The sequence below is a fragment of the Nomascus leucogenys genome, chromosome 3 (assembly GCF_006542625.1).
Source record: "Nomascus leucogenys isolate Asia chromosome 3, Asia_NLE_v1, whole genome shotgun sequence".
NCBI lineage: Eukaryota > Metazoa > Chordata > Mammalia > Primates > Hylobatidae > Nomascus > Nomascus leucogenys.
In genome coordinates this window covers 3,842,801-3,867,653 of record NC_044383.1, presented here as the reverse complement: position 1 = coordinate 3,867,653, position 24,853 = coordinate 3,842,801, and the positions used below count along the sequence as shown (strand labels likewise).

Here is a 24,853-nt window from a genome sequence, read left to right as displayed (position 1 = left end):
ATGGCGGTTTGCAGTGTTTCTAAGCTGAGGAGTTCAGCTCCACACCCAACAGAGCTCCAGTTTCTGGTTTGATTCTTAGAGATAGGAGTGAGGTTTTTCAATCACGTACATCATAATTAGCAGGAAGGCATTCATTCTTGAACATGGGGACCAAAAAGAGCTGGAGATAGTAGCTTGAGAGTTGCAAATAGTTATTTTGATTCTGACTTTAATTCTTAAAAATGTTTTTCAAGAAGACAGTGGTGTGATGGAGCAGGTCCTTCAGTTAACACAAGCACACACCCTTTTTCTGTAGTCTTCTAGCTTGTTTTCTTGGTCGATTATGCAGCTCTTATAAAAATATTATGCTCCCAGGCAAAGGGCCATTTCTGTTGGAATTGTTGAGAAGATTCTTGGCTTAACTCTTGATCCAACTCTGATCAGCTTGGCCAAGACTAGACTTGACAAGTTTGCTCTGAATTGCCTCATGCTGCTGTGGTGGGGTTTCAAATCGTTGGCTTCCCAGTGCTTTCTGGGCTAGACCAACAAAACAATGCCTGGGAAAAGAGAGATGATAGGCCGTGATAAATCTAAAACTGAGTAATACTGGAATTAACTGGGTTGGCCGTGTAGATGGCAAGATATTAAAATTGAGTCCTTATGTGCCAAAGTCGTAAACTCATTCAGATAGACCCTAGGTCCGTGAATGTTTGTTGTTAAATCCCAGGCTCTGGGTGGAACCAAAAGCTGAAAAACATGAAATTCCCCCTCTGTCCTTTGGATCTTATTCAGACAGTCATTCCCTAGCTATTTCAAGTTTTGATCAAAACAGACATGCAGTAGAAGCCCAATCTAAAACACTGGTAGTTTACATCACATATTTACTTCCATGTGTCTTAAGTGGTTAAGTTGTAGAATTGTCTTTTAGAAAATGGATGAAGAAGTCTAGGAGTACGATAGGCAACAGAATATAGCAAAATAGTTATATTTTGTCAGTTTTAAAGTAAATTCCGGATCATTTTAAGTATATTCAGTAACACCTGTTTGCCCCCACCTTCCTTCATTTGCAGTTTTCACTTATTCACTCATTAATAATTCATCAGTCTTTGCTATTTGTGACATGAGTATGTACAAAAGGCACTGTGGTGTCCATTGCTGTGAGTAATATAGAGATGTCCAAAGGTGTGGGCTTTACTTGTGGAAACCACAGGACCATACCCAGAGCATTTGGAGGTGCCGTATGCTGCTTAAGGGTGGCACATAGACGGGAGGCTGGGCTGCACACATGGTGGTCCCAAGGTGACCCTCTGGCCGCAGGAGAGCTGGAAAGGTCCCAGCCATGGGTGCCATGCACTTGTCTGAGGCCAGGATGGGGAGACCACATTCCAGGTGCAAGGATAGGAGGAGGAAAGTCCCAGGAGTGGGAAGGCCTGGGGGAAAAGGGGAGAAGGTCAGGGGGAGGCAAGTTGGCCAGATGGACTGGAGCTTGGGATTCAGCCAGGACAGAGCCTGAGCCCCAGGCCAGACTGCAGGGCTGTGCCCGCACTGGACGCAGCGTTTGGATCTGATTCTGAGTATGTGGTGATGACTCGGGGAGGCTTGTGAGCAGGATGGTGACAACCAGGCAGGATTTTAGGAAGGTTTATCTGGTTTGGGCAGGTTCTCTGGATGTGACTGGAGTGTGAAGAGGCCAGTTCAGAGGCTCTGGAGGTTGTTCAGAAGTGGCAACAGAAGGGAATGGAAATGAGAGATGTTGCAAAGCAGAAACCAACTGACGTGGGGTGCGGGAGAACTTGAAGGCAGCAGTGGGAATGGGAGCTGTGCCCGGTGTGGGGAGAAGGCTGACGTTAATGTTGCCTAAGGAGTTGGAGGTGATGACCAGCTTCCAGGTGGCCATTCTGGATAGGCAACTGCAAGGGGCAAGAGCCCTAGTGTGGCACAGCTGTGTCTGTCCCCTGCCGGTCCTCAGAAAGTGACACCTAACACTGTCCCAGTCCACACAGAGCCTTGTCTGGTAGTCAGGGTGAGGTAAGTGGAAGCAGGAAGAGGAGCTGGCAACAGGACTTGGGAGAGGCAGAGAGCACAGCAGGCAGCTGCGCCCAGGCGTCAGCCCCGGGCAGTGTCCTGAAGCAGCGTGTGCACCTGGGCAGCGCAGGCATCGGGAGTAAGAAGAGGGTGTTAGCTCGGGTAACTGGGGCTCCTGAGCAGCCTTTGAGAGGACAGGTGCCTTGGGGCTGTGGGTTTCAAATAACATCACGGAGGAGGGAGCAGAGAGACTTGAAAATAAACGGGGGTGGGGGAGGCACAAAGAAGCCAGGCCTGGCAGTGGCACAGGTGTCAGGGGTTTCATGAAGGAGGGACCCGGGAGTGTGCCTGCCACATGGACACTGGAGTGAAGGTGCACCCTGAGGCAGCCCACAGTGAGGAATTCAAACGCAGGTGCCTGGGCTGGATCCTGCAGGGCCTGAGTTCTCTGTTCCAGGGGCATCTTCTTAGGATTTGGGCTGTCCATGTGCTCTCCTGGTTGAAGGTGTTAGAAGCCAGGTTGGAGAGGCCACCACTCAGGTGCTAAAGTCAAAGCTCTAGGTTTTGGTGCCTGCCACTTAGCTGCATGGCCTTGGGAGTTATTCACTCCTCTGCACTTTGGTTTTCTCATTAATCAAACCAGAATCCAGAGACTCACCACCTGCCTTGTTATGGGAACTAGACGGGGGTGGTGCACATGGGGCACCGAGCACAGTGCCCAGCACACAGTGGGTGCTCAGGGGATGGCAGCTCCCATGATTTTAGTGACTGAATTCTTTGATACCACCCAAATATATGGTCTGGGGTGCTGTAAGTAGAATTAGCAGAGGAGATGATACAGACTCAGAGTTGAATTAGGGTTTGAAGAAGGGCATAGGTCTGGAGCGTTACAGGTGGGAGGACCCGCAGAGAGTGGTCAGGAATCAGGAATGACAGGATACACCTGGAGACCCTGAGCAGTGGCTTCCAGGCAGGGAAGAAAAGCTCGGGGCAGTATGAGTCCAGACCAGGGGCTTATCAGGCGCCTTCTGTGCGGGGTCAGGTGGTAAAGAATTATCTCAGGCTTAGCAGGCTAGAAGATCTCTGTCATAGCTACTTAGCTCCGTTGCTTTATGAGTAAACAAATGGGTGTGGCTGTGTTCCAATAAAACTTTAGTTACAAAAACAGATGGTGGGCCAAGTTTGGTACGTGGAGGCATGCTGACTTTGGACACCTTGAAAATCCCATGCGGCAACAGATGTGAGCCGAGTGGCGATGTGGAAGGCCCCATCATCAAGGGATGGGGACGCAAGGGCAGCAAGGAGGTCCTGTGGGTCCGGGTGTGGCATGGGCCTAGCGTGGCCCTGGCATCTGGGGCCTCAGCTGCAGGGTTGCAGTGGAAGGAAGGAGAAAGAAGCTCAGAATGCATTCTGAGGGTCAAACTGGCCTGTAAGTGACAAACTGAGGTCACTTCACATGTACATGGAGGGAGACAGGCTATCTTTGGAGCAGTGTCCATGCAAGCCTGCCTGGAGGGAGCTGCCACCCTCAGCTGCAGCCCCAGACCTCGCGATTGCTCTCGTCTGTCGTTCCCAGTGTGGGCAGTGATGGCGGCGCCACGGTAAGTTCCGTAGAGTGGACGCCACTCGCTGGCAAAGCCCAGCAGGGCAAGGAGTAAGTGTCACCCAGTCTTTATCCAGAAAAATCCACCAATGTACTTTTAGTGCAGTATTAACACATGGTGGAAAATGGAATTGCCTAGAAGGCTTTAATCTCTGATGGATTATTCTTGTACCTGTACCTGTCTGATGGTCTTGTAAGTCCATGTTAACCAACCTGGGACCACAGGAAAGGGAGGACCAATGCGAATACAAACAAGTAGAGGATTTCCAGGCATCAGTGAGGTCTAGGAGACTTTTCCAAGATGTGTTTTCATTGCAACTAACATTTTTAAAGATGAATATCTCACCATTATAAAGGTCAGTGCCACTTCTGTAATATGAATTTGCAATTGAAAGGTATTTTCTTTTAAGAAGTCCCCTTTTTCAAGTTTCTCAAACTGGAATTTTCTTGAGCATCTAAGAATTCTTTCCTTTCAAAAGATCCCCAGGTTACCCCGGTCTAAGCTAAGAAGGGTTCAGCGTTGGCCGGAAGCATAACTCTAGCTCTCGCAGGCCGTGGGCTGCGGCAGGGCTTGCATGTCCAGGCAGCAGATGGAGGCTTCTCTTGGTCAGTGTGTCTATGCTCAGGGGGAGGCCTGGCTGCAGAAGCAGGTAGCAGTTTGGGACCAGAGCTTAAAAGAGAAGGAGAGGCCTGGTGCGGTGGCTCAGGCCTATAATCCCAGCACTTTGTGAGGCTGAGGCGGGTGGATCACGAGGTCAGGAGTTTGAGACCAGCCTGACCAACATGGTGAAACCCCATCTTTACTAAAAATACAAAAATTAGCAGGGTGTGGTGGCACGCGCCTGTAATCCCAGCTACTCAGGAGGCTGAGGCAGGAGAATCACTCGGACCCGAGAGGTGGAGGTTGCAGTGAGCCGACATCATGCCACTGCACTGCAGCCTGGGCGACAGAGCGAGATTCCATCTAAAAAAAAAAAGTGAGACTCCGAAAGTGATGACAGTTCCCACAGTTCCCATGGGCAGGTGGCTCAGAATGAGGTGGCCTGAGGCCCACAGTCTGTCCTTGGGGACTGGGGGGCCCCCATGTCCAGGCAGCAGGGAGAAGACATGCTGGCTGGCAGGATGGGGTGGGGGAAGCCCAGGGCGTCAGGTGCCCCAGAAATAAAGCTGGTCGCCTTAGTTGAATAGCGCCTTGGAGTTCCCAGAAGCTCTTCTCAGGGGGAGGCTCCATGTCTTTCACCTCTGCCCTTCTGAGGTACCAGTTGAAGGGTTGGGGGGTGAAATCAAGGCATAGGCTCCTGGCAATACTGCCCCTGGCTCTGGGTTTGCATGCTGGGGCTTCTTCCTTGTCCTGGCCGTCAGAGAACACCTGGAAATAAATGCTGCATTGTTTTGCTGGAAAATCCTGACACCACCTCCTGCCTTCCCCTGGGAAGGCTGAGACCTGGTCTAGGAGTGGAGCTTACGGTCCACAGACCTGCCTGCCTGCAGCATGACAGCCTCCCAGAGGGCTGTATTGATTTTTGAAGAGGAGGAAAAAGGCATACAAAATTGGACTTGCCAGCCTGCTTTGAGTAGAAATGGGTGCTTCCTGAAGGGAATCTTCCTTGGCTAGCTTTGCAGCTAAAATGCTTTCTCCCCTCCCTTCTCAGAACTCTCCAGCCCCCCGTTTGTTTTTGTGAGACTTTTCCCAGCCCCAGTTACTTTTCTTTCCTGCTTTGGAACATAATTGGATTCTTCGCTGGGTAGAGTTTTGCTTGGAAGACCTGAGGGTGTAGCTGAACCAAGTTTGAGCACCCTGGAAGGAAGACAGAAGATGCCGGGAGACCAGCCAGCTCAAAGGAGAAAGGGAGGGGGCAGCATCTGAACTCTGGCCTCCAGCGTGACTTCATCCTTTCAACTGAAAACCCTGAGTTTCAGTGCCAGCAACGATACTTGCTGAAAAAGTACAAATGTTTTCTGCTTCTTGTAATCTACTTCTTGCAAATATTAGTACTCTGGAAAAAAGATTTATTTTAATAATGTGAGTTTTAGATTTTTTTCTGTAGTTAACGTTGTTTTATTACTCTATATCCTTGCCAGAAAGCGTGTTTTAAGAGTTTCAATTCAAAATTAAATATGACCTCAGTGTTTTAAAATACAATTATATTAACTGTCCATTTAATAGTTGCTGAGGATTTTTTTGGCCACTGATGGATAGTCAAGATACTTGTCTGAGATTAAATGCAGTATTCTCAACTCTGCTAACCAGCTAACTTGTTCCAGCTGCAGCAATCAACAGGAAAAACAAGGGCTTTCTATGAAGTGAGCTGGAGAAAGTTGTTCCCTGATAAAATTGCAGTACTATCTTATAAGCTGTGCTTTTCTTTTAAAAACTCCACTGTGTTTGATAATAGGAAACTATTATTTATTTAGAACTGCACAAACCAATTTACAAGACAGGTAATTTAGTGACAGAATTATTTATTAATGAACCCAGTATACAAGTTAATGGGACTGAGCCCTGTGGAGGTCAATCCTCATATAATCCATCGCCTTTTGGAAAGAAAAGCATTGTCTTCAGAACATTTAGTTATGATTGTTAAATTTAAATTACGATATACTCTCTTGCTAAGACAAAAAATAATTTTTTCTGAATTGCATGATGACAGAGTTAGTCTGTAAGCTGTGTGGAGATGAATTGTGTCAATTAGGGGTAGGTACATCTTAGCCCTGTTAGTACCAAAAGTATTATTTCTCATTGCATGGGCTCACAGGAGAAAGCAAGCCTGTTCTTTAATAGAGACAACAAATCAGAAACCACTGCCTTCCTGGGAGATGGAACAGTCATGTGGGCGAGGAGCTCAGAGGGCGGGCATGGCTTCCCAAGCTCTGGCACAGCCTGCAGGCCTTATCAGGTGCTATCCTTCTGGGGTACTCGGCCCTTTGCACGTCTGGTGGATAGGGCAGGGGCAGGCTGTTCCATGTGACAGCATGTGGGCTTGTCATGGTTAGGGGTGACCACAGGCTTCCATTTCCCAGGAGTGGCTTTGTCCTTGTGGTCTTACGGTATGTTTCTGGTAGATGAGAAGGCATGCCTACAGACAGGACCTGCTGGTGTCTGCTGTGTGTCATGGGGGGAGGCAAGGTTTCCTCACTGGGGCCTCTTCACTCCCCCTTTATTAATGACCACCTGGCTCCTCCCTAAAGGCCCAGAAGCCTAGAGGAGAAATGAGGGTACAGCATAGATGCTTTAGTGTAACGAGTGGAGCTGCTGGAACTTAACAGACTATTGACAGTTACAGCATGAAGGTGGTGCTTGAAGGATTTGCTGCTTTGTTTCATTTTTCTCATTTCATCTCATCATGAAGTCGAGTGCCTTATATCGGGGGTGGGGAATGGAACAGACACAGAGGAGAACCCACCAAGTTCTGTGTCTTCAAACCTGCAGCATTTCCAGGTTCTGACTGCAGAGTCCCATCAAAGTAAGCAAAACTGGAAGTGATTCCCATTTCCTGGGCTCTCACAAACTTTGGTATTCTGCAGTCTACTACAAAATCTGAAAAGGCAGAGAAATGTAGCTTTCACTGTTTAGAAAATCTTTGTGAGTTTTTCTTCCCCCTAGGGAATGGTTTTCAGCAAATTATTCATTGGAAAAATGAAATCTGAAATGTAGGTGTTTTTTCAGTGCACGTGCTACGGAGGAGCCTCAGCACCCTTGTGTCTTGTTTACCCATTCGCTCAGTGGGCAGGGATTGAGCACTGGGAATGTGCTGGGGGCAGAGTTGGGACCAGCCCCAGGATGGTGCGTGGCTGTTTGTCCCAGGGCTCACTGGAACAGCCCTCCTGGGCAGCCCCCTGTTGGACTTCTTTATGCAGCCCAGTCCACTCATTGAGTGCAGTGCTGTGGCCTGAATCACTCCAGGCCTTGCTTCTGGAGGGTTGACAGCAGGGGACATGGCAGGCCGGGGGGCATTCTGGGACCCAGGCCTCCTGCCTATGTGGAATACTGATGTGTGCTGTGTGGACAGGTCACTGATGTGTTTAAATGTAAATCTGACTTTCCTTTAAGAGCAGTTGGGCAGCTGTCTGGGAGCTTGAGACTCTGTGATGTGGACACCTAGTCTCTCTTTCTGGAAGCTTCTGGAGTGTAACAGAAAGTAGGTTGGATACTCACATTCCCATTGTCTTTGAATAATGGGGCAGTGGGCCTGGATTGTTGTCCTGTGGATTGGGGAAGAGATCACAGAAGTAACCTTAAAGTAAAAGAAAGTAAATCAAAATGCTATTCTATGTAGAATATATGCCATCAAGTGCAGAGCATGTGGGCATGTGGACTTGTCATGACGAGGAGTGCCCACTGGCCTCCATTTCAAAGAGGAGAGCCGGAGTGCTTCAATTCCACGGAGGTGCCGCAGACTAAGGTCTTTGGAGTCTGGCTTTCATTCCATTCCTGGGTCTGTCCTTTATGCGTTTGGCAAGTTGTTATTACATAACCTCGGGACCTCAGTTTCCTACTTTAGAAATAGAGATAATAGTACCTCCCCCAAGGGTCTTTGGGAGTAATAAATAGAACAGCTTGTAATGGCATGCCTGGCACGTGTTAGGCACTCAGTAAATAGCAGCTGTGCAGTGTTGTGGAAGAGCTTACCTCGAGCTGTCTTCCTAGAGTGTGTTGATCCTCAGCCATGTTCATGTACCCCTGCCCAAGGTGCCATATTGTGTAATGGAGATGTGACGTCGAGGCGTCATGTCGCCTGGGACTTCTGTAGTCAGCCGCCTTGCCTGTGGCTAACCTTGGCTGTGTTCCTGAGAGAGCGAGGATATGAAATTGCATGACGCAAAGTCAGTCATCTTGTGCCCGTCTCATCTACTCTCACTGATGGTTCAGTTCTTCTCTGCCCCTAAATTCTTACATCCCAGAGCAGGCTCTTGGTTGAGACGCAGGTGCTTGTCTCAGGTTTCCTTGGAAAACTCCAGTGGCACCAAGTGGTCAGTAGCCTGTAGCAGCCACCTGCTCTGTCGTCCTCTCTTGTGGACGTGGACGTTGACTCTCCGTGTCTGGCCTGTGCAGGAAAGAGTGAGTGAGTCCTCTCTTTCTCTCTCCAGGGCCTGCAGGGGCACCCACCCTCAGCCGGGCAGGGCAAGGCCAGGACAGAAGCTTTGAGGGCATCCGAAGAGGAAACTGCAAGGTGTGCAGTTTGGCCCAGCAGAGAGAGACCAGAATGCAGAGGGTGCTCAGGGCAGGCGGTTGCTGCTCTGGGCTGTGTGCCTCATAGCGTTAGCATGACAGACACCAGCGGTTGACCAGATGCCCCATTTGAAGCCCATGTCCAGGCATGCAGTGTTGATCTCTGTGTATAGATTGATGTGGCTTCTTCTCTAGGGTTGGGGAAGAGAACTGTTGAATAATGCACGGTTGCCTAGCCTCAAAGATCCTTTGAGAAATAGCTACCCTGTGCAAGTTTCAACAATTTGTTTAGACCAATGGAATGACTCTTTAAAAGTTTATATCTTTACAGATACACAAACGCTTTATTTCTAAGAAACTAATTTAAGCTGGGAAAGAAGAACGTGCCCTCGTGTGTATGTAAAATGTTAGAAAGCAGCCCTGTTCACTGCTGCGGTGGTGGAAGGCACGTGCAACACAGACATAAGGCTATTTGAACTCTTTATTTGCCACATTTACAATATTAATAATAGCGTTTCTAGAAGTTGTCACATCAAGTAAAAGATCTTCATTCCAGGCTGTCTTTGGGGGCCAAATTGAGACTGGATGCATGCATTTAATAAATTGTAGTCTCACGTAGTCATTTTTGTAAATAATTAGTTTCAGTGAAAGAATAAGTTAGCATATTGTATGCATCTAATGTTGCAAATGTACATACAGCAAACTTTGCTATTAATCAACAGTCAAGCACCGCAAGTGGGGTCTCATACATAATGAATTGTGCTTAAGCCTCATGGGCTTCTTGATAGAAAAATAAAAGAAAACACAAGTGCAGTAAGCTTTTGAATAAAATTTAACTAGATTGCTCTGCATCCTGTAATTGTTTTGGAATCTTTAGGGACCTGATCATTCATCTATAGTTTTGGGGTGTTTTTATCTTCATCTGTCAAATAGTAGAGACTTTTAATTATATGTTAAAATGTTGATAAAATACAATTTTCCTTTTAATAATTTGAACATTTAGGGGGGGAAAGTAAATAGGCTTTTTAAGGCTTTCTGATCTGCCAAGTATACTCTTTAAGTTGTCTTTTAAAAATATTTTCATTATTTCCTGTATTTTTAAGAATCAATTATTTTTAAAAAGAAATATATAGTTCTTATGGGGAAGAGTTGAAAATTTATATAAAGTGTTCTCTGTATTTTTGGTGGGTGTTTTAAAATACTATAGTAAATACCTTTGTGGTTTTGTTTAGGATCTGACATTAATTTGAGCCCCAAATATTGAGGGCATAGGACGCCGGTTAAAAATCGGTATCCAGTTTTAGCAAGATACCTACGACCACCCAGAAAGTAACTTGGAACCTAACTTAATTTTAAATGGCCTCTTTCTCCTCTTCACATTATTGACATTGGTACACGAACCCGTTGGTGGCCTATGATAGGATCATAAACATAGGATTCATTTTGGGACGGGGTTGAAGGCATGAAGGCAAGGAGTGAGATTTATGTCCATCTTTATTATGAACCACACAGTAAAAGTGCAGTAAAGATTTGCTGACTTGACAGCCAGAGCTCCTCATAGCCCTCCTGCAAGCACTCATGGAACACGGCCTTCTCCAGGAAGACCTCCTGTTTACTTCCGCACTAGGAATGGGCTGTGCTCATCACTCACTTCCCTGTCTTATATGATGTCCTTTTGTACAGAATGCATCTTTAAAATAGACCCCACAACTAAACACATAACAGTCAATCAGTAGACTCACCTGTGATAAGTGGGAGGCCCTCTTGTACCAGAAAGTTTAAAAAAAAATACTCATACCTGTCATTGTTTGTTACATAAACTTAAGTGTATTTTTGATGCTTCGTGCGTGTTTATTCACTTTTTCCTTTCATAGTTGAACACATCTTGTTCTTGAGGTTGCATGAGAAATCAGTAGGGTAGCACATGAATCACTGGGGACAGCCCACGGTGTGTGGTCAGTGCCATCATCATCATTGTCATTAGCAACGGCAGCTCAAGACCAGCGAGGCTGCGGTTGTGTCTGTCATGAGCCCGTTGGTGTGCCATTTGTTTTTTATCTTTGCCACAATTGCACTGTTGAGATCCATGTTTCCTATACTAACATCAGCACTTTTAATTTTCCCTGTTTCTACTCAGTTTCCTAAAATAACTATAGAATATTCAAATAATTGCATGCGCCTTGTCAAATGTGCATGGTCATAGTGCCCAAACAGTTGCTGGCCACCAGGCAGAGCCACGGAGCAGTCACTGTCATGTTCCTTCACAGCCTCCTCGGGGACTCCATGAAACATCAGGGCCATTGGAAGGCGGAAGTGCTGTTTCTGATGTTGACCTGTATGTTTGACCTTCACCTTCCCTTCCTGCGCAGTCGGCTGTCAACTCCAGAGGAACGGACAGCCCTGAGTCAGTATTCTCACCACCAACCGCATGCATTTCAGATCCTCAGTAAATGCTTGAATGAAATTAAGCCACTGCATTTGTCTGAAATATAGAGTCAAAAGGTTTTATTCAGCCTCCTGTTTAAAATAAAATGATCTTTACTGAGAGCAGGTAGCATAGTTTATTTATTTTCTTCAATCTTACCCCTGAAAGAAAACATCTGAGCTTTAGCAGGAAGTTATAATTAAATGCAGGACAAATCCATCAAACACAAGACACTCTGCTAGAGATCTTCTATATGGGACATAATTGTGCATTTACCAGTGATATTTAGCAAGAGTCTGCATGCAGCGTGGATAATCTTTGGCTGAAGGCATGTTACTACATGAACCCCAGAGTCTGCTGCTCTGCCCTTCAGTCCCGAAGGCTCCCCTTGCCCTCCACACCAGGTTCTGGAAGCCAGAGGAGGTAGGGTGCTTACTAGCTGGGCTTGGAAAATGTTGCTCGTCACCTGAATGTCTAAAGTGCTGTGTGTGGCGAGGCCACTAAAAGCTTTTCAGGTCCCCACGGGTTTCCGTGCAGCCTCCTTCACAGCCCTGTGGAAGCCTTGCATCCAAGCTCGGCACCTTGACAGATTCCAGAGGAACTCAGAGGAGCACCTGTCTTTGGAACGAACTCTTTCCTCGGGTGACCCTCCAGGGTGGCCAGGTAGCATTCCCAAACGATAAGATGAAAACGTCATCCGTGGAGAGAGAGAGGAGGTGTTCGGGTCACGGGAGAGGCAGAGGGTACACAGCACTCCCCATCTGGAGTGTCCCACGGTCAGCCCGCTGGTGCCTCAGATGCGAGTAACTTATGAAGAACTCTTGGCCAATTTTCTTACATCAAATAGGGTTCAAGCCAAGTACATCAAGCGTTAATGTCTCTGGGGAGCAGAATTCATTCAGAAATGGGCACTTAGTGATTCTCTACTGCCAGTGGAATCTTAAGGCCCCCAAAAATCTGAATACCCAAATCTCCCAGCTGGCTGGTCGAGTTTTAGAATGTTGAGCACTCTAAACTGGGAAGAGCCTGGAAGCCGTGGTACCAGGAACACTCACTCTTCCTGCTTTCTTCGTGCCGAGCTAGGCTGAGATCAAGACTCCTGGGGCACTTGCTTTCTCTACCCTTTGTCTGTGGCCAGATGGGATTCCCACACAGTCAAAGGAAGCCCGTGTCCAACAGGGGCCATTTCCCTTAAATTTCTCTCATCGCCCCCAGCTCCGCTGTGCCTCAGGTGGGTCGCTGCTACTCTTCCTTCATGTTCTTGCTAATATCAGTGTCTTGAAAGGAAGCTTCCTGCAGGTAGGGAGGACGCTTTTCCCTGGAATAGCTCCTGTGCTCATATGAGTTTGTGCTGGAACATTCTAACCACCTTTCTGTGCCCTGGTTTGGGTTGAAGGGAAGGAGATTTAAATCAAAACAAATCTGCAAGGCAGTACATCACTGGGACATTGTTTTTCCAAGCCGTGGAAGGGGAATGGGTTGGGGCGCTTCCCACAGATGGCAAATCCGGGAGAATATCACTGGGGCCTTCCAGTCTGCTGCAGCCCTGGGAGCTTCTACCCAGGACAGGTCAGTGTCATCCTGTTTGATTTTAAGGAGCCCCTGACATTGCCAACAGTTGTGTTTTTCTTAAATCCTTGAGCCAGGCCCACATGGCTCTAGCTTTGCTGTGTTAAGGTGCCCGACGCCCTGTTATCACATGTACCCACGCCCAGCAAAGCTGGGCTTCTTGTTCGCCCACCAGCCACCGTCCTCTCGTGCCAAGTCAAAGAAAGTGAAAGGCACCAGTGTCATGATATTTGCCTCAAGATCATTCTGTGGGTGACACGTGATGTCCTGGGAGAAGCCTGGGGGAGGCGCGACTCTGATGGACTGAGCGTTTCCCCACCGATGCTGGGAGAGGGTCTTGTCTCCTGCAGGGTTCAAGGGGATGGGATAGGAAGGGGCTGAGGTGCCAGGCAAAAGTCTTATCTCCTGCAGGGTTTGAGGGATGGGACAGGAAGGGGCTGAGGACCAGGTGAGGGTCTTGTCTCCTGCACTGGCTCTTGCTGGCATCGTGAGCTGGAGTCTGTGGCAGCACCCAGAGCTGCAGGATTTGGGCTTCTGAGCAAAGGTGCTCCCCCGGCGAGGATGGGGCGGACCACAGGGCCGGCATTTCAGTAGTGGGTGAGTTGCAGGGCCCCTGGGGAAGACCGGGTTGTGGGATTTCCATGAGCGTGGGCTACGGAGCCCGTAATTGTTGGTGTTTCAGGGTTCGCCAGCGGGGAAGCCTGAGGAACTCCCCCGTGATAAGCGCCGCTGAGAGAGAGGCCGTCACCCCAGCTCTTCTTCCAGGGCCGAGCGCGGCGGGGATGGAGGAGAGGGCAGGGCAGGAGAATAAATTTCATTTTACTATAGAAATGGAAATTTGTGTCATGGCTTTAAAAATCTGGTTTTATGTGTGTGTTTAATGCCATTCATTTTAAATGTAGTATCATAAATCCTTGCTTCAGAATCAAAGCTGTTTAATTACATTTCACCCATGAATAGTTATCTAATGCCAATAGAGAAAGAGTTAAAAAGGAGAGCTACAGAGTAAATCAGAGGTTGAGATCTTTAGCAGAAGCATAAAAAATCAATTTAAGATGAATTTTACTACTATAAAAATTCTTCAAATATCCTTTTAAGAGTGGGAAATGCTAGGAAAGCCAGCTCACATTTCAATTCCCCCAGCAGCATGAGAGAAGGACGCCCGCGTGGGCAGAGCCTTGGCCTGCCGGAGTGCACCCCGTTTTGCCTGGGGTGCTGAGGAAGGAATCCTAACTCTGGAGTCTGAGCAGTTGTTGGGGGCACAGAACCTCCCAGCTCTCGTGGTAGAAGGCCCCCTCTCCCACGGCGTACCCTCGCTTCCCTGAGAAACCCCATCTGCAGGGTGTCATGGCCAGCGAGACCCCGCAAGTCCTGAAGACTAACCCTGACCTTGAGGTGCTTGCCTTGCCAACCAATCCCACATCCCAGTCTTACCCAAGGGCCCTGCAACTCACCCACCACTGAAATGGCAGCCCCTGTTCTCCACCCCATCCCCGCCGGGGGAGCACCTTTGTTTCGGAGTCCAAATTCTGCAGCCCCAGGTGCCACCATGGACGCCAGCTCATGACGCCAGCAGAGGCAGTGCAGGAGACAAGACCCTCACCCAGCACCTCAGCCCCTTCCTGTCCCATCCCTCGAACCCTGAAGGAGATGTCAGCTGAGCTCTTGCTGCAGGAGGTGCCAGGCCCAGGTGGCTTAATCAGGGGTCTTGTTTCCCCAGTTGAAGGTGGGGGCACATGGGCCCCATCACGCTTGCTCTTCCTGTCTGGGCAGTGGTGGTTGACAGCAGCCAGCTGTGTGTCACTCGGGAGGGAGCTGGGGCTAACCCCCGCTGCACGGCGCTTCCACCCCTCTGTTCTGCCGCCTTCCCTGGGGATCAGGACAGCAAAGTACATTACATATTTCCCCATCGTTCTTAGATAGCATCAGTACACTGTTTATTCGGTTAGCAAAGAGCAGAGCAAGAATCGAATGACTGAAGATGTGTCTCTGAAATTGAATAATATTTAAGCCAAGCAGAAGTTCTCCTTTCCATGGCCAGACCTCACTAACGGGGAAGGAAATTGGGCAGTGAGAAGGCAGCACTTCCATCCCCCAAGGAAACTCTGAGAGAGGCCACTTTGTTGCCCTGCTCGGCAGGCCCATTCTCTGCCTGCAGAGTGAGCCCGGCTTCCCCCAGGGACTCTTTGTGACGGGACTGACAAGGGTTTCCAGGCAGTGGCTTGGGCTGTGGAGACCTCAACCTGTGTATTGAGGGTACTGGGCTGAATGAGGGCACTGTCTGCGTGAGTTCCCTCGGGCAGGGATCTGGGTAAGGTGGCAGCTTGGAGAAGGCCGGGGCCTGTTCTGTCTGGCCGCAGTGTCCATGGGGTCTGCCAACTCTAGCCGGCTCTGCTGGGCTTGGTTCTCAGGCCCAACTGCTGGTCTCAGTTGTCCATGGCTGTCGGTCATGCTAGTGAGCTTCCTTCTTTTTCCCTTCATTCTCTGGCTCATTCCTTAAAGCTGTCAGGATTTGTGTGCTTGGAAACCTCTGACCACCCTCCTGCTCCACTGTGAAAAACAGTGTATGGGGGCCCCTGTGTTCATCTCACCCAAAAAGATCCATTTTTAGAAAGACCCGAGGATCTCGGCAGAGACTTTTGCACCCACAAAATGCTCCAGCCCGGAGACCCAGCCTCCAGCACGGGACAGCGTGTGAGACTGGCCCAAGGTCTTCCATCGCCACCCCTGCTGTCGGATGACATGCACATTTCTGCACCTGCAGGACCTCAAAGCGAAGCAACCCTGGACACACCCTTCACTGGGTCTCTTTCCCCCACATCTCCCCCAGCAATGGAAGGCAAGCACGGCTCCACATGAAAATAACAACACAGGTGCAGTTCTGCGCCTCTCCTTAGCTTTTCCCTGCTGCCCATGGGCTTGGCCATGGTGTCACCACGCACTGTAGCTGTCGCAGACGCAGGCCCACGGCCGTGTGTGCCCCTGGGCATGTCTGCTGTCTTCTGGGGAAATGGAAACGCCACCACAGGCATTTACTCAGGCAGAAGCTCCGGAACTTTAGATCCCAGCTTTGCCATTTTTGTCTCTTGTTAAAATGTGAGTATCCCAGATGGAATGCAAAAGAAGTTTCTGCTGCTGAGGCCCTGGTTTCTTTTCTGAATGGAAGTGCCAGGGTATTTCCGCCCACAGGACACTTTAAGCCAAAGTAATTTGTATCATCTTTAACACAAACCCAATACATGAAAGGCTGTGTTTGTTTAACTAGATGTGTAAGCTATAGTTATCTTTATTTCCGCTTTAACTGCCTAAGACAGTAAACCTGTTTAACTATAAGGAAGGTGTTCGGCTTCCTTTTGTCTCTTGCCTCATTATGTACTTTTGACTTTATTCAGATTTGTACAAGCTTGGTTTTTACCTCACAGGAAAAGCGAGAACTAATTGCTCCAGAGATCATCTGAGCTCTTCGTGTGAAGGTGTTTTAAGAAGTTCTGACTACATCTCCTTTTCTAAAACAGCCTCCAATTCTGTGATACAATGTGAAATGCTGGTCGTTTGCAGCTCCAGGGCTGTGGTCCTCCTGGACGCCAGCGGTAGCAACAGGCCCCATCCACACAGGGCTGGGGAGACAGGTCCCCTTCTGCACAGGGCCGGGGAGACGGGCCCTCATTCATACAAGGCCCAAGGAGACCGGCAGAATCCACACGGGGCCAGGGCAACAGCCCCATCCACACAGGGCCGGGCCGAAAGGCCGAATCCACACAGGGCTGGGGTTGGAGCTGAGAGTCATCCCTGACCCCAGCTTCGTGGTCCTCCTCCAGCTCTTCCCTACACGATTGCCATGTTCTTGCTGCTGCAGCCCTGCTTCAGGGCAGCTGCAGTGCCTTCTGCCTCTGGCCAGGGTCCCCCAGCCCCCACCACTCACACTGGGCCCCACTCATAGGACAAAGTGCCCTTCCTGCCCTGACACGCACAGCCCTCGCCCACCTTTCTGTGAGTCTCAGTCCCCGAGGCCTTCACTCTGCATCTGTGTTCACACTGTCTGTCCTATGCCCAGGATGGCTCTGTTGCCTCCTCTCCATGGACCGGCCATGCATCCCTTGTGTGGACGGAGTCAGGACGGTGCTCCTGGCTGCATCAGTCGCCTGTGTTGGGCCACATGTCCAGGCAAGTGCAGCCGTCACTGGGACCCTCCCAGAGCAGCATGCGTATGTCGAGGAGAAACATTCTGTAGATCTCAGCGCACGCCCCCCGAGGCAGCCCAGGAAGGAAGGGTGGAGGGCCCGTGGGAGCTGTGCATCCGCAGCATCCACAATGCAGTGACGATTCCCACCTTTTCACAGAAGCCTGAGGAGCAGCACTGTCTGCAAAAGGAAACTAGAAAACTTCCACGCGCCAAGCCTGGGAAGTCCTGGGGTAGCATGCCATTTGTCTGAGGCCTTGAGAGGCAGGGAAGGAAGGAAGGGAGTCACCTGAAAAAATCAGACCCAGGGTCAGGGGTTCCCATGGGGGTCCACAGCACTTGAAATCACAACGGGATGTGTCATGCACTCCACGGCCCCGGGTGGCAGCAGGAGACCTCCCCTTCGGGGCCATGTCCTCAGTCCGTGGAACACAGCCCCAGAAAATCCACCCCTGCTGGAGATGGGGAATCCTTTCCATGAGGGGCCACCAGGTCGAAGCCACAGAAGAATGAACACCCCAAACAGAAGCAGCCACGAAACAGTCTGAAGCGACTCCCAGAGGTACAGGTTCAAGCTGCAGGAGATCAAAGGGAGGAGAGTGGCCAGAAAGAACCAAGAGGGCCACGTGGTAGCTCATGCCTTTAATCCCAGCAGTTTGGGAGGCCCAGGCGGGCGGATCACCCGAGGTCGGGAGTTCGAGACCAGCCTGGCCAATGTGATGAAGCCAACATGGAGAAACCCCGTCTCTACTAAAAATACAAAAACTTAGCTGGCCGTGGTGGCAGGCGCCTGTAATCCCAGCTACTAGGAAGGCTGAGGCAAAATAATCACTTGAACCCGGGATGTGGAGGCTGCAGTGAGCCGAGCTCGAGCCATTGCACTCCAGCCTTGGCAACAAGAGCAAAACTCTGTCTCAAAACAAACAAACACCAGGAAGGTTTGACAAAGAACCAAGTAGACACAGGTACACGAGGCACAGGGCTGCCCCCGAGAGGACAGACTCGCCGATGAAGGAAACACAGAGTAGACCCTCTGGAGCCTGGGAATCAGAGGACTGAAAGTCAACCCTGAGGAATCCCCTGAACACAGCACACAGCCACAGAGGAGGCAGGACACGTGGATGTGGCCTTGCGTTGTTGGAGTCGGAGTGGGGTGGGCTATGTGGTGCAGTCTAATGACTGTCGATATTTCTGGAAACTGTTTTCGATAGTGAGTGCTTGATTTAGGTGCAGCCGTGCCATCTAAGTCTTACAAAGGGACACTATCACTTGGGTTGCCTTGCGCTGTGATGAAGACCCTCAGAGCGCACATCCTGGGAGGCCTGAAGGTGGAGAGTGGGTGCGGGGCCTCGGTGCGTCCTTGCCTCTCCGGTCCCCCTTTCTGCTGCACAGCTAGTTGAGACATGTGTGCCCGTGAAGCAGCCACAGGTGTTTGCCCGTTTAGATGCAGTAGGTGTTTGCTTTTCCGATGTGTGGAGGCAGGGCCCAGAGGTTTACTAAGCCCCTGTTCTCACTTTTGCAGTGCTATGGAGGTCCCAGCCCCTACTGCAGTTCTTGGAGGTCCGGAGCCCCTGATGCAGTGCGCAGCCTGGCTGAATGCCTATTTCCACCAGCCCGAGGCTATTGAAGAGTTCCCCGTGCCTGCTCTTCACCATCCCGTTTTCCAGCAAGGTCAGTAACTAAGCCATCTGCAGTGTTTCCTTTGGGGAGCTTGACTTATTAACGATCGCTGACATCACCGTTCATTTTATTGAGTATACCAACTTGGTATTTTTACATCAGCTGAACAGAGACAGCGTTTGGCCGAGCTGAAGGGACAGGGGTTCGCCGCCTCCACCCACTCCAACGCTTGTGTTAGTTTTGGCACAGGGTCGCATAATTCTTGGCAAAGGCAATAAAAATGATGCATGCAGATCGACTCTTGACTCTCACTGGCTGAAAGGTTTAAATAGGAACACATCTGAATGGCAGTAAATTTTTCAATAAGCTTATTGTGAACTTCAACTATCTGCTTGCCAACAGCACAGAAAACGAGACTTGTGTGTGGACATTTAGCTATTTCCATACACTCTGTCGGTGACACTTACATCATAGCAGGTAGCAGCGTTGGAGCTTCTCAGATAATTTTACATTTAATTTCTCAAGTGTACCAGAGTTAGATATATTCTTTCTTAAGAGATAGCTTGAGAATTTACCTGTGTGTAGCCTGCTTAAGGCTTGTGATAACCTAAAACATTTCCCAGACATTTCTTTTAAAGCTTGTGTTTGGCTCTGCTCAATACAGAAATTAATTACAGCAACTAAAATCATTCCAGACACATGCCAGAAATTTATTTTGCATGGTGAGTTTTTCATAATCACTTTTGTGTATAAATGAACACATATTCATATGTGATGTATGTATGGAGTTGTACACTTGTATATCCTTAAAGGGGGAAAATTACCTTGAGATTTTAGATGTGAATTTAAAGCAATTTTGAATTTCACATCGGATTTGCTGGGTAAGCTTAACAGTATTCTAACTGCTGCGGTGCTTCTCAGCACAAAACAAACTTGAAAATGGAGAGAAGTTTTCAGGGGAAGCAGGTAAAGAACCCCTGAAGGTTGGGCTAATACCTGAGTTCCCTAACCACGTCAGACAGGCGAACAGATGAAGTCATGAGCACATTTTGTGCATAATGAACTGAAACTGTGCAGCTATAATGAACCAGGCGCCTTGCTGTCCTCTGAGTCATATAGAACTGTCTCCAGAATGGGGATCTCTAGGATGGGCGGGTAGGAAGCTAGAGTGGGTGAGCCTTTACATGGAACCACAAACGTCCAAGAAACCTCTCATCATCTGTGCCCACCAATGGGCCGCTGCCAGGACAAAGGCACTACCAAAGCCTCCTGAGCTGCCGCCAGCTAGGGGCCCACCTCTCCCCAGCACCACAAGCCAGTGAGCCAATTAGACGGTGTGGGGGGCCTTGCTTACTGTGCACCTGACGGGCCGGGCACCGGGCAGGATGTTGCTGAATGGCCGAAGGAAGTCAGAGATTGGTTTTGTTTATTAAAGTTGGGGCTTGGGGATCTTAGAGTGGTGAACTCTTCTTGTCTATACGATCTCTGTTTGGGGTTCGCCTGCCAGGAGGAGCAGGGCTGAAGAGCTGCCCAGCAGGCTTTTTTTCTCTTTAAGCCTGTCAAATACGTGAGCTGAAATGTAAGGTCTCCGGACAGAAAAGTTCTCTTATAAAACCAGGGCAGGAGGTATCTGCATAATCGTATGGCGGCTGGGAGAACGAGCCTGCAAACCCCTGAAGTTTGCCTAAGGTTTGTTGTGCAACTTCATGAAAAACATAGAGGCAAAAGTTCCGTGAAAATCGTTAGTTTTCTCCAAGTCATATGGTGGTCCTGGTCATGGAGCTAGACCCTGCTGGCCTGGTCTCACCAGACAGGCCAGGAAGAACAGGAGGAGGAGGCCTCTGCAGCTGCTGACAGGAACTCCAGGGCAGGGGTAGCCAGCAAGGAGGGTGGCACTAGAAATAATCAGACACTCTCCAAACCACCCCTGCAAGCACTGAACCCCCGCTGAGCCTTTTCCCCCTCACTTCTGCCCATGGCAGTGTTTGCTGCTCCTAGAGCCGAGGACAGGCGGGCCCCTGGGGCTCCTCAGTCAAGTCCCTAGTGCTTAAGCAGAGTTGGGATTGGCCACACCTACCCCTGCCTCCCTGGCTTTCAGCCTACACCAGGCCAGGCTGCTTCCTGGGCTGGCAGGTCATGATAGGTCTTGGTGACCAGGAAGACCTCAGAGTAGCCGCTAGGATACTGGTAAAGGCTATCTGGCCCCCCCATGGCCCTGCCCCTTTTGGAAAGCCCTACAGTGCGGGTAGATACCTCTAGCTGGGACGAAGTCCACTCCAGCAAAGTTTTGAGGTGGGAGTGCAACAGCCTCTCACATCCTTCTCTCTTGGTGTTCTAGGAACTCTGAGGCTGGCTGCAGACCCAGGGTGCTGCACTCAGGGCCTTCTCTCGAGGGTGGGGGCTGGAGTCCCCTGGGCCAGGCCTGCCTGCAGATGGTTAATGGTTGCTGTGGGGGCTGGGATTCCCCACCACAGCATGTGCAAGCCAGGTTTTTAACATTTAGCTCAATCGTTTACTCCTGGGCAGGGGCCAGGTATATGGATTTTACTGTTTGAAGAAGGGGAGGTGGATGGTGGATGGTTGCTAACAGGGAGTTAATTGGTTCTCCCAGATGTGGAGACGCCCCTTTCTGTCTGGCATGAGTTTGGTTTGCTCTCTGTCCAGGTTGTATCTCGTAACGTCAGTGAAATCAACAGTGAGTGGGTAGGTCTTTTAGAGGAAAAGTCTTTTGACAGCTCAGAGCTGCCTGGAAGCTGTGGAGGAACAGAAATCAACCTGCTTTGCAGACTGAGAGGAGCGGGTCCATTGTAATGTGGAATGAATGTTTCCTGAACCAATTCCCTTTTCTGTGCATTTTAATTTTGTATATGTTTAACATACTGTTGCATATCATTTTTCACCATAGTCTCACTTCTGAGATTGAGACCAGGTTTATCTATTTCAACCTGGTTTATCTATGTCAACATTTTAAAAAACGTGATTGTATGTGAGCTCACCCTTGAGTTCCAGCACATTGACCCTTTCTTTCTGAAGGCCTGGCTGGTAAAACTTCTGACTGCACAGTACCAAGCCCTCATCCCTTCCTCAGGCCTGTCCTGCTGCTGAAAGACCCTCTCTCCTGCACACCGCCTCTTCGCAGTACCACCTCGCCTTCCAGGATTCCTCTCTGCAATGAACATTCTGTTTGTGATTTGCTTTTTAAGGCTAACCACAAAAATATGCGTTACTTTGAACCATATGAAATTGCTATTTTTTAGGTTAAAACTTATCAAATACTAGAAATTTCAGATGGTTCAACTTCTTGTCTTGGGGTATTTCCAAAGACAGGTTAGTAACTAGGTAGCTGTTGGAGTATTTCTGCCAAGGGACAGTGAAGCTGCCTTTTCCAACCGGGTGTCCGGAGGTCCCCAGGGCTGCCTCATTGTGAGGCCGGGACAGGTGGGATTTCCCAGTGGGAGGGCGCTGAGGCTCTGGAAGGAAGCCTCATTGTTCTGCTGAAGGGATTAAGAGGAAAGCTGAGCTGTCCAGTGAAGCATATTCTAATTTCTCGTTCAAGTGTTGTTTTAGTCAGGTCATTTCCTAAAATAAAATTAGTCAAAGTTTTCTTGGTTTTGGGTTTTTTGGCTTTTTTGGTTTGCTATTCTGGTTTTTTTAAAGTGTCAACAAAATCCATTTTCTAGCTACTGTGTGACCGAGGCCTAGCATCTTGTCATGCGGCGTAGCTTTTTAAGGAGGTAATTTTTTCCCGTAAGCCTCTTGCAAGGGTCAGCTTTGTATTTATTTCTAATTCATTTTTCCTCAAGAAATACTTATTTAATGAAGCCATTATTTCTGAAATACATTTTTACTTTTTTCTTTTATGATGAAATGTCATTTAAACTTTTCTCTGAACCTCTCTGATTTCTTAGTGTTTATTTATGAAAATGTTTAGCTTTTTTATATAATGTGCCTCCTGGAGAAGCTGTAGAGGTCAGCGGTCAATGCAGCTACAACAAGAAATCCTTTCTACCCTAGTTTGCCGAAAGCGGCTTTTTACAATGAGTTCAAGAAAAGCAGACCTACAGAAAGCAAGGATGGACTTTCAGATACAGAACCCATCTGGGCACGTCCTCAGGTCCCTGAGCCCTCCCACCCACGGAGACCCTGCCAGCAGGTGTGGCTGACCCTAGGCTGCTGAGGGAGGGCCTGATACCCGGGCCTTTCTGCTCCTGCCAAGGCGGGACCAGGCCTTGGGGCTGCCCATGCAAGACTGTGGGAAGCCTAGCTGGGACCCCAGCCTTCTCACAGTTGAAGGCGTTCAACGGACGAGTTCTGAGTTTTCTTTGTAAAGTGACTGCGATGTTCCCTTTTAAATGAAATATTTAACACTTTAATAATTCCTTCATCACAGCTATTGGCTTATAGCTATGAAATCCAGTTGCATGACAGCAGTAAAATCTCCATTTTTTAACACCTGCTGGTAGAAGTAAGTTTTTGTAACTTCTATTACAGAGCCTCAGAAAGGATTCATATTTTTGTACTTTTCTGTCTCCATCGAATTCCTTGTTTCAAAAGGGCCTCTAACAAAAGCCCTGCCCCAGAGTTAAGGGAAAGGGCTTTCAGGGTGAATTCATTAAGGTTCCCACCGTGTCCTGGAAGACAGGCCCTCTTTGCTGGTGCTTCCAGTGGGGACCGTGTGGGTCCTGGAAGGCGCACGTCCTGGGAGAGGATGACAAGGGAGGAGAGGAGAAGAGAGCAGCATCATTACTTAGGTCCTCACCAGAGCCAGCCCTTTAAGATTAGAAATCCTTCTTGAAGAGCCAAGCCAAGGTTCATCCAGCACGCCCACAACCCCATCCTGCTGCCTACTCACCTACTCCAGGAAAGAGCCCACCCCGATGGGTGCCCAAATAGGCGGCCTCCCCTGGAAAGAGGCACTTTAGCCCTCCTCACCCAGAGGTCCTAAGGCCCATTTGGGTGTTCTTAAAATGTGCCTTATAAGTCGTGATCCAGCCTGAGTTTTTCTACAGAGGCGCTGCAGCCAAGAGGGGATGTTTTTCTCGTAGCTTCCACATAGATCACAGCAGCACGCAGGCTTTGTCCTTTCAGCACTTTGTACCGATATTTTCCCTGAACTTAAAAAAAAATTACCAATTGAAAGAGAAGAGAATAGCTAAAATAGGAGATGCATTTGCAGCCACCTCTGGGCAGCCACCGTTGTTCCCCTTGATTTTAAACGAGGGCTCATAAATATTGTTGACCTTGCTGACATATTACCTGGTGGAGCTGGAAGGTTTGTAAACCTTCTTCTGATGCCCGTTTATTGATTAGAACAAGCTAACAACACTGCACTTAAGTGGAAAAAACAGCTGGTAAAAATGTAATTCTTTCAGCCTTAGAGCTGCTGTGCTCCTTTTCTGTACAGCAAATGTGGAAACCAAGATCTGTGGCCTTCTGGAACCTTCACCAGGAAAGGTGAAAAGAAGAAGAACCCATCCACAGCTGAGAGTGGACAGCAGGCCCTCGGATTTCCAGGTGGCCAGTAGGATTGTCCGATGTCTGGAATGAGTACCGGGGCCGCCACCAGGAACACTTGTCATTTCTACCACCAAGAGGAAAACCCAGTGCATTTCTGTGGTTCAGAAACTGGACACAAAGAGAAAAGCTGGACGGTTTAAAAGTAAAAATAGGGCAGGGATCAGTGAAAGTACAGGATGTGTGTGAAACAAGGGTAGAGTGAGCGCTGGTGGGGATGGAGGTGGTGAGGGGTCTTCTGCACTGGGGACATTTACTTATACCAGCCCTGCCCCCAAGAACCCATGCCCTGTGGGTCCAGAAGACCAGATCCCCGCCAATGTCCTCCCCTTTCAGAGCTGTCTGGAGGAGCATGCCACTAGCTCCCAGGGTCTCATCTGCCAGCACACGGCCTGGCTTTCATGGGAAGTCCCCATTGATGCGGTTCCCTTCCCAGTGAGTGGGCTCCCGTCACCCGTCCTGGCTCGTTTGAATACCTGCATCACCTCCAGCCCCTCAGCAGAACAAGAATGTCAGATAATCCAGAATGCTGTTGAGAGCTGCTCCAGGTCGGGGGCTCGCAGCCCCAGCATCCAAAAGCCTCATTTCAGCAGGGCATGCCCGCAGAGCCCCTAGGCGCCCTGAGCTCTCCTGGTTTGTCTGGGCTCTGCCTGCCCGGGCTGGCCCCGTGGACTGCCTGGCCAGGCCAGCCCAGTAACAGCGGAGCACGGCACTCTCAGCTCCTGAGCTTGGCTGACGAGCTGTACTCTGGCATATTGGTGAATTTCA

The 24,853-nt window shown here is 49.3% G+C and overlaps 1 protein-coding gene across 1 annotated transcript in view; it reads left to right on the top strand.

Moving 5' to 3' along the window:
- The window catches only part of MGMT (O-6-methylguanine-DNA methyltransferase), a 299,169-nt gene that overhangs the window by 230,508 nt on the left and 43,808 nt on the right, over positions 1 to 24,853 (top strand). Inside the window, exon 3 of the mRNA XM_003275486.4 lies at positions 18,474 to 18,622. Within this exon, the coding sequence (XP_003275534.2) occupies positions 18,474 to 18,622 (149 nt within the window). The remainder of the gene's footprint in view (positions 1 to 18,473; positions 18,623 to 24,853) is intronic.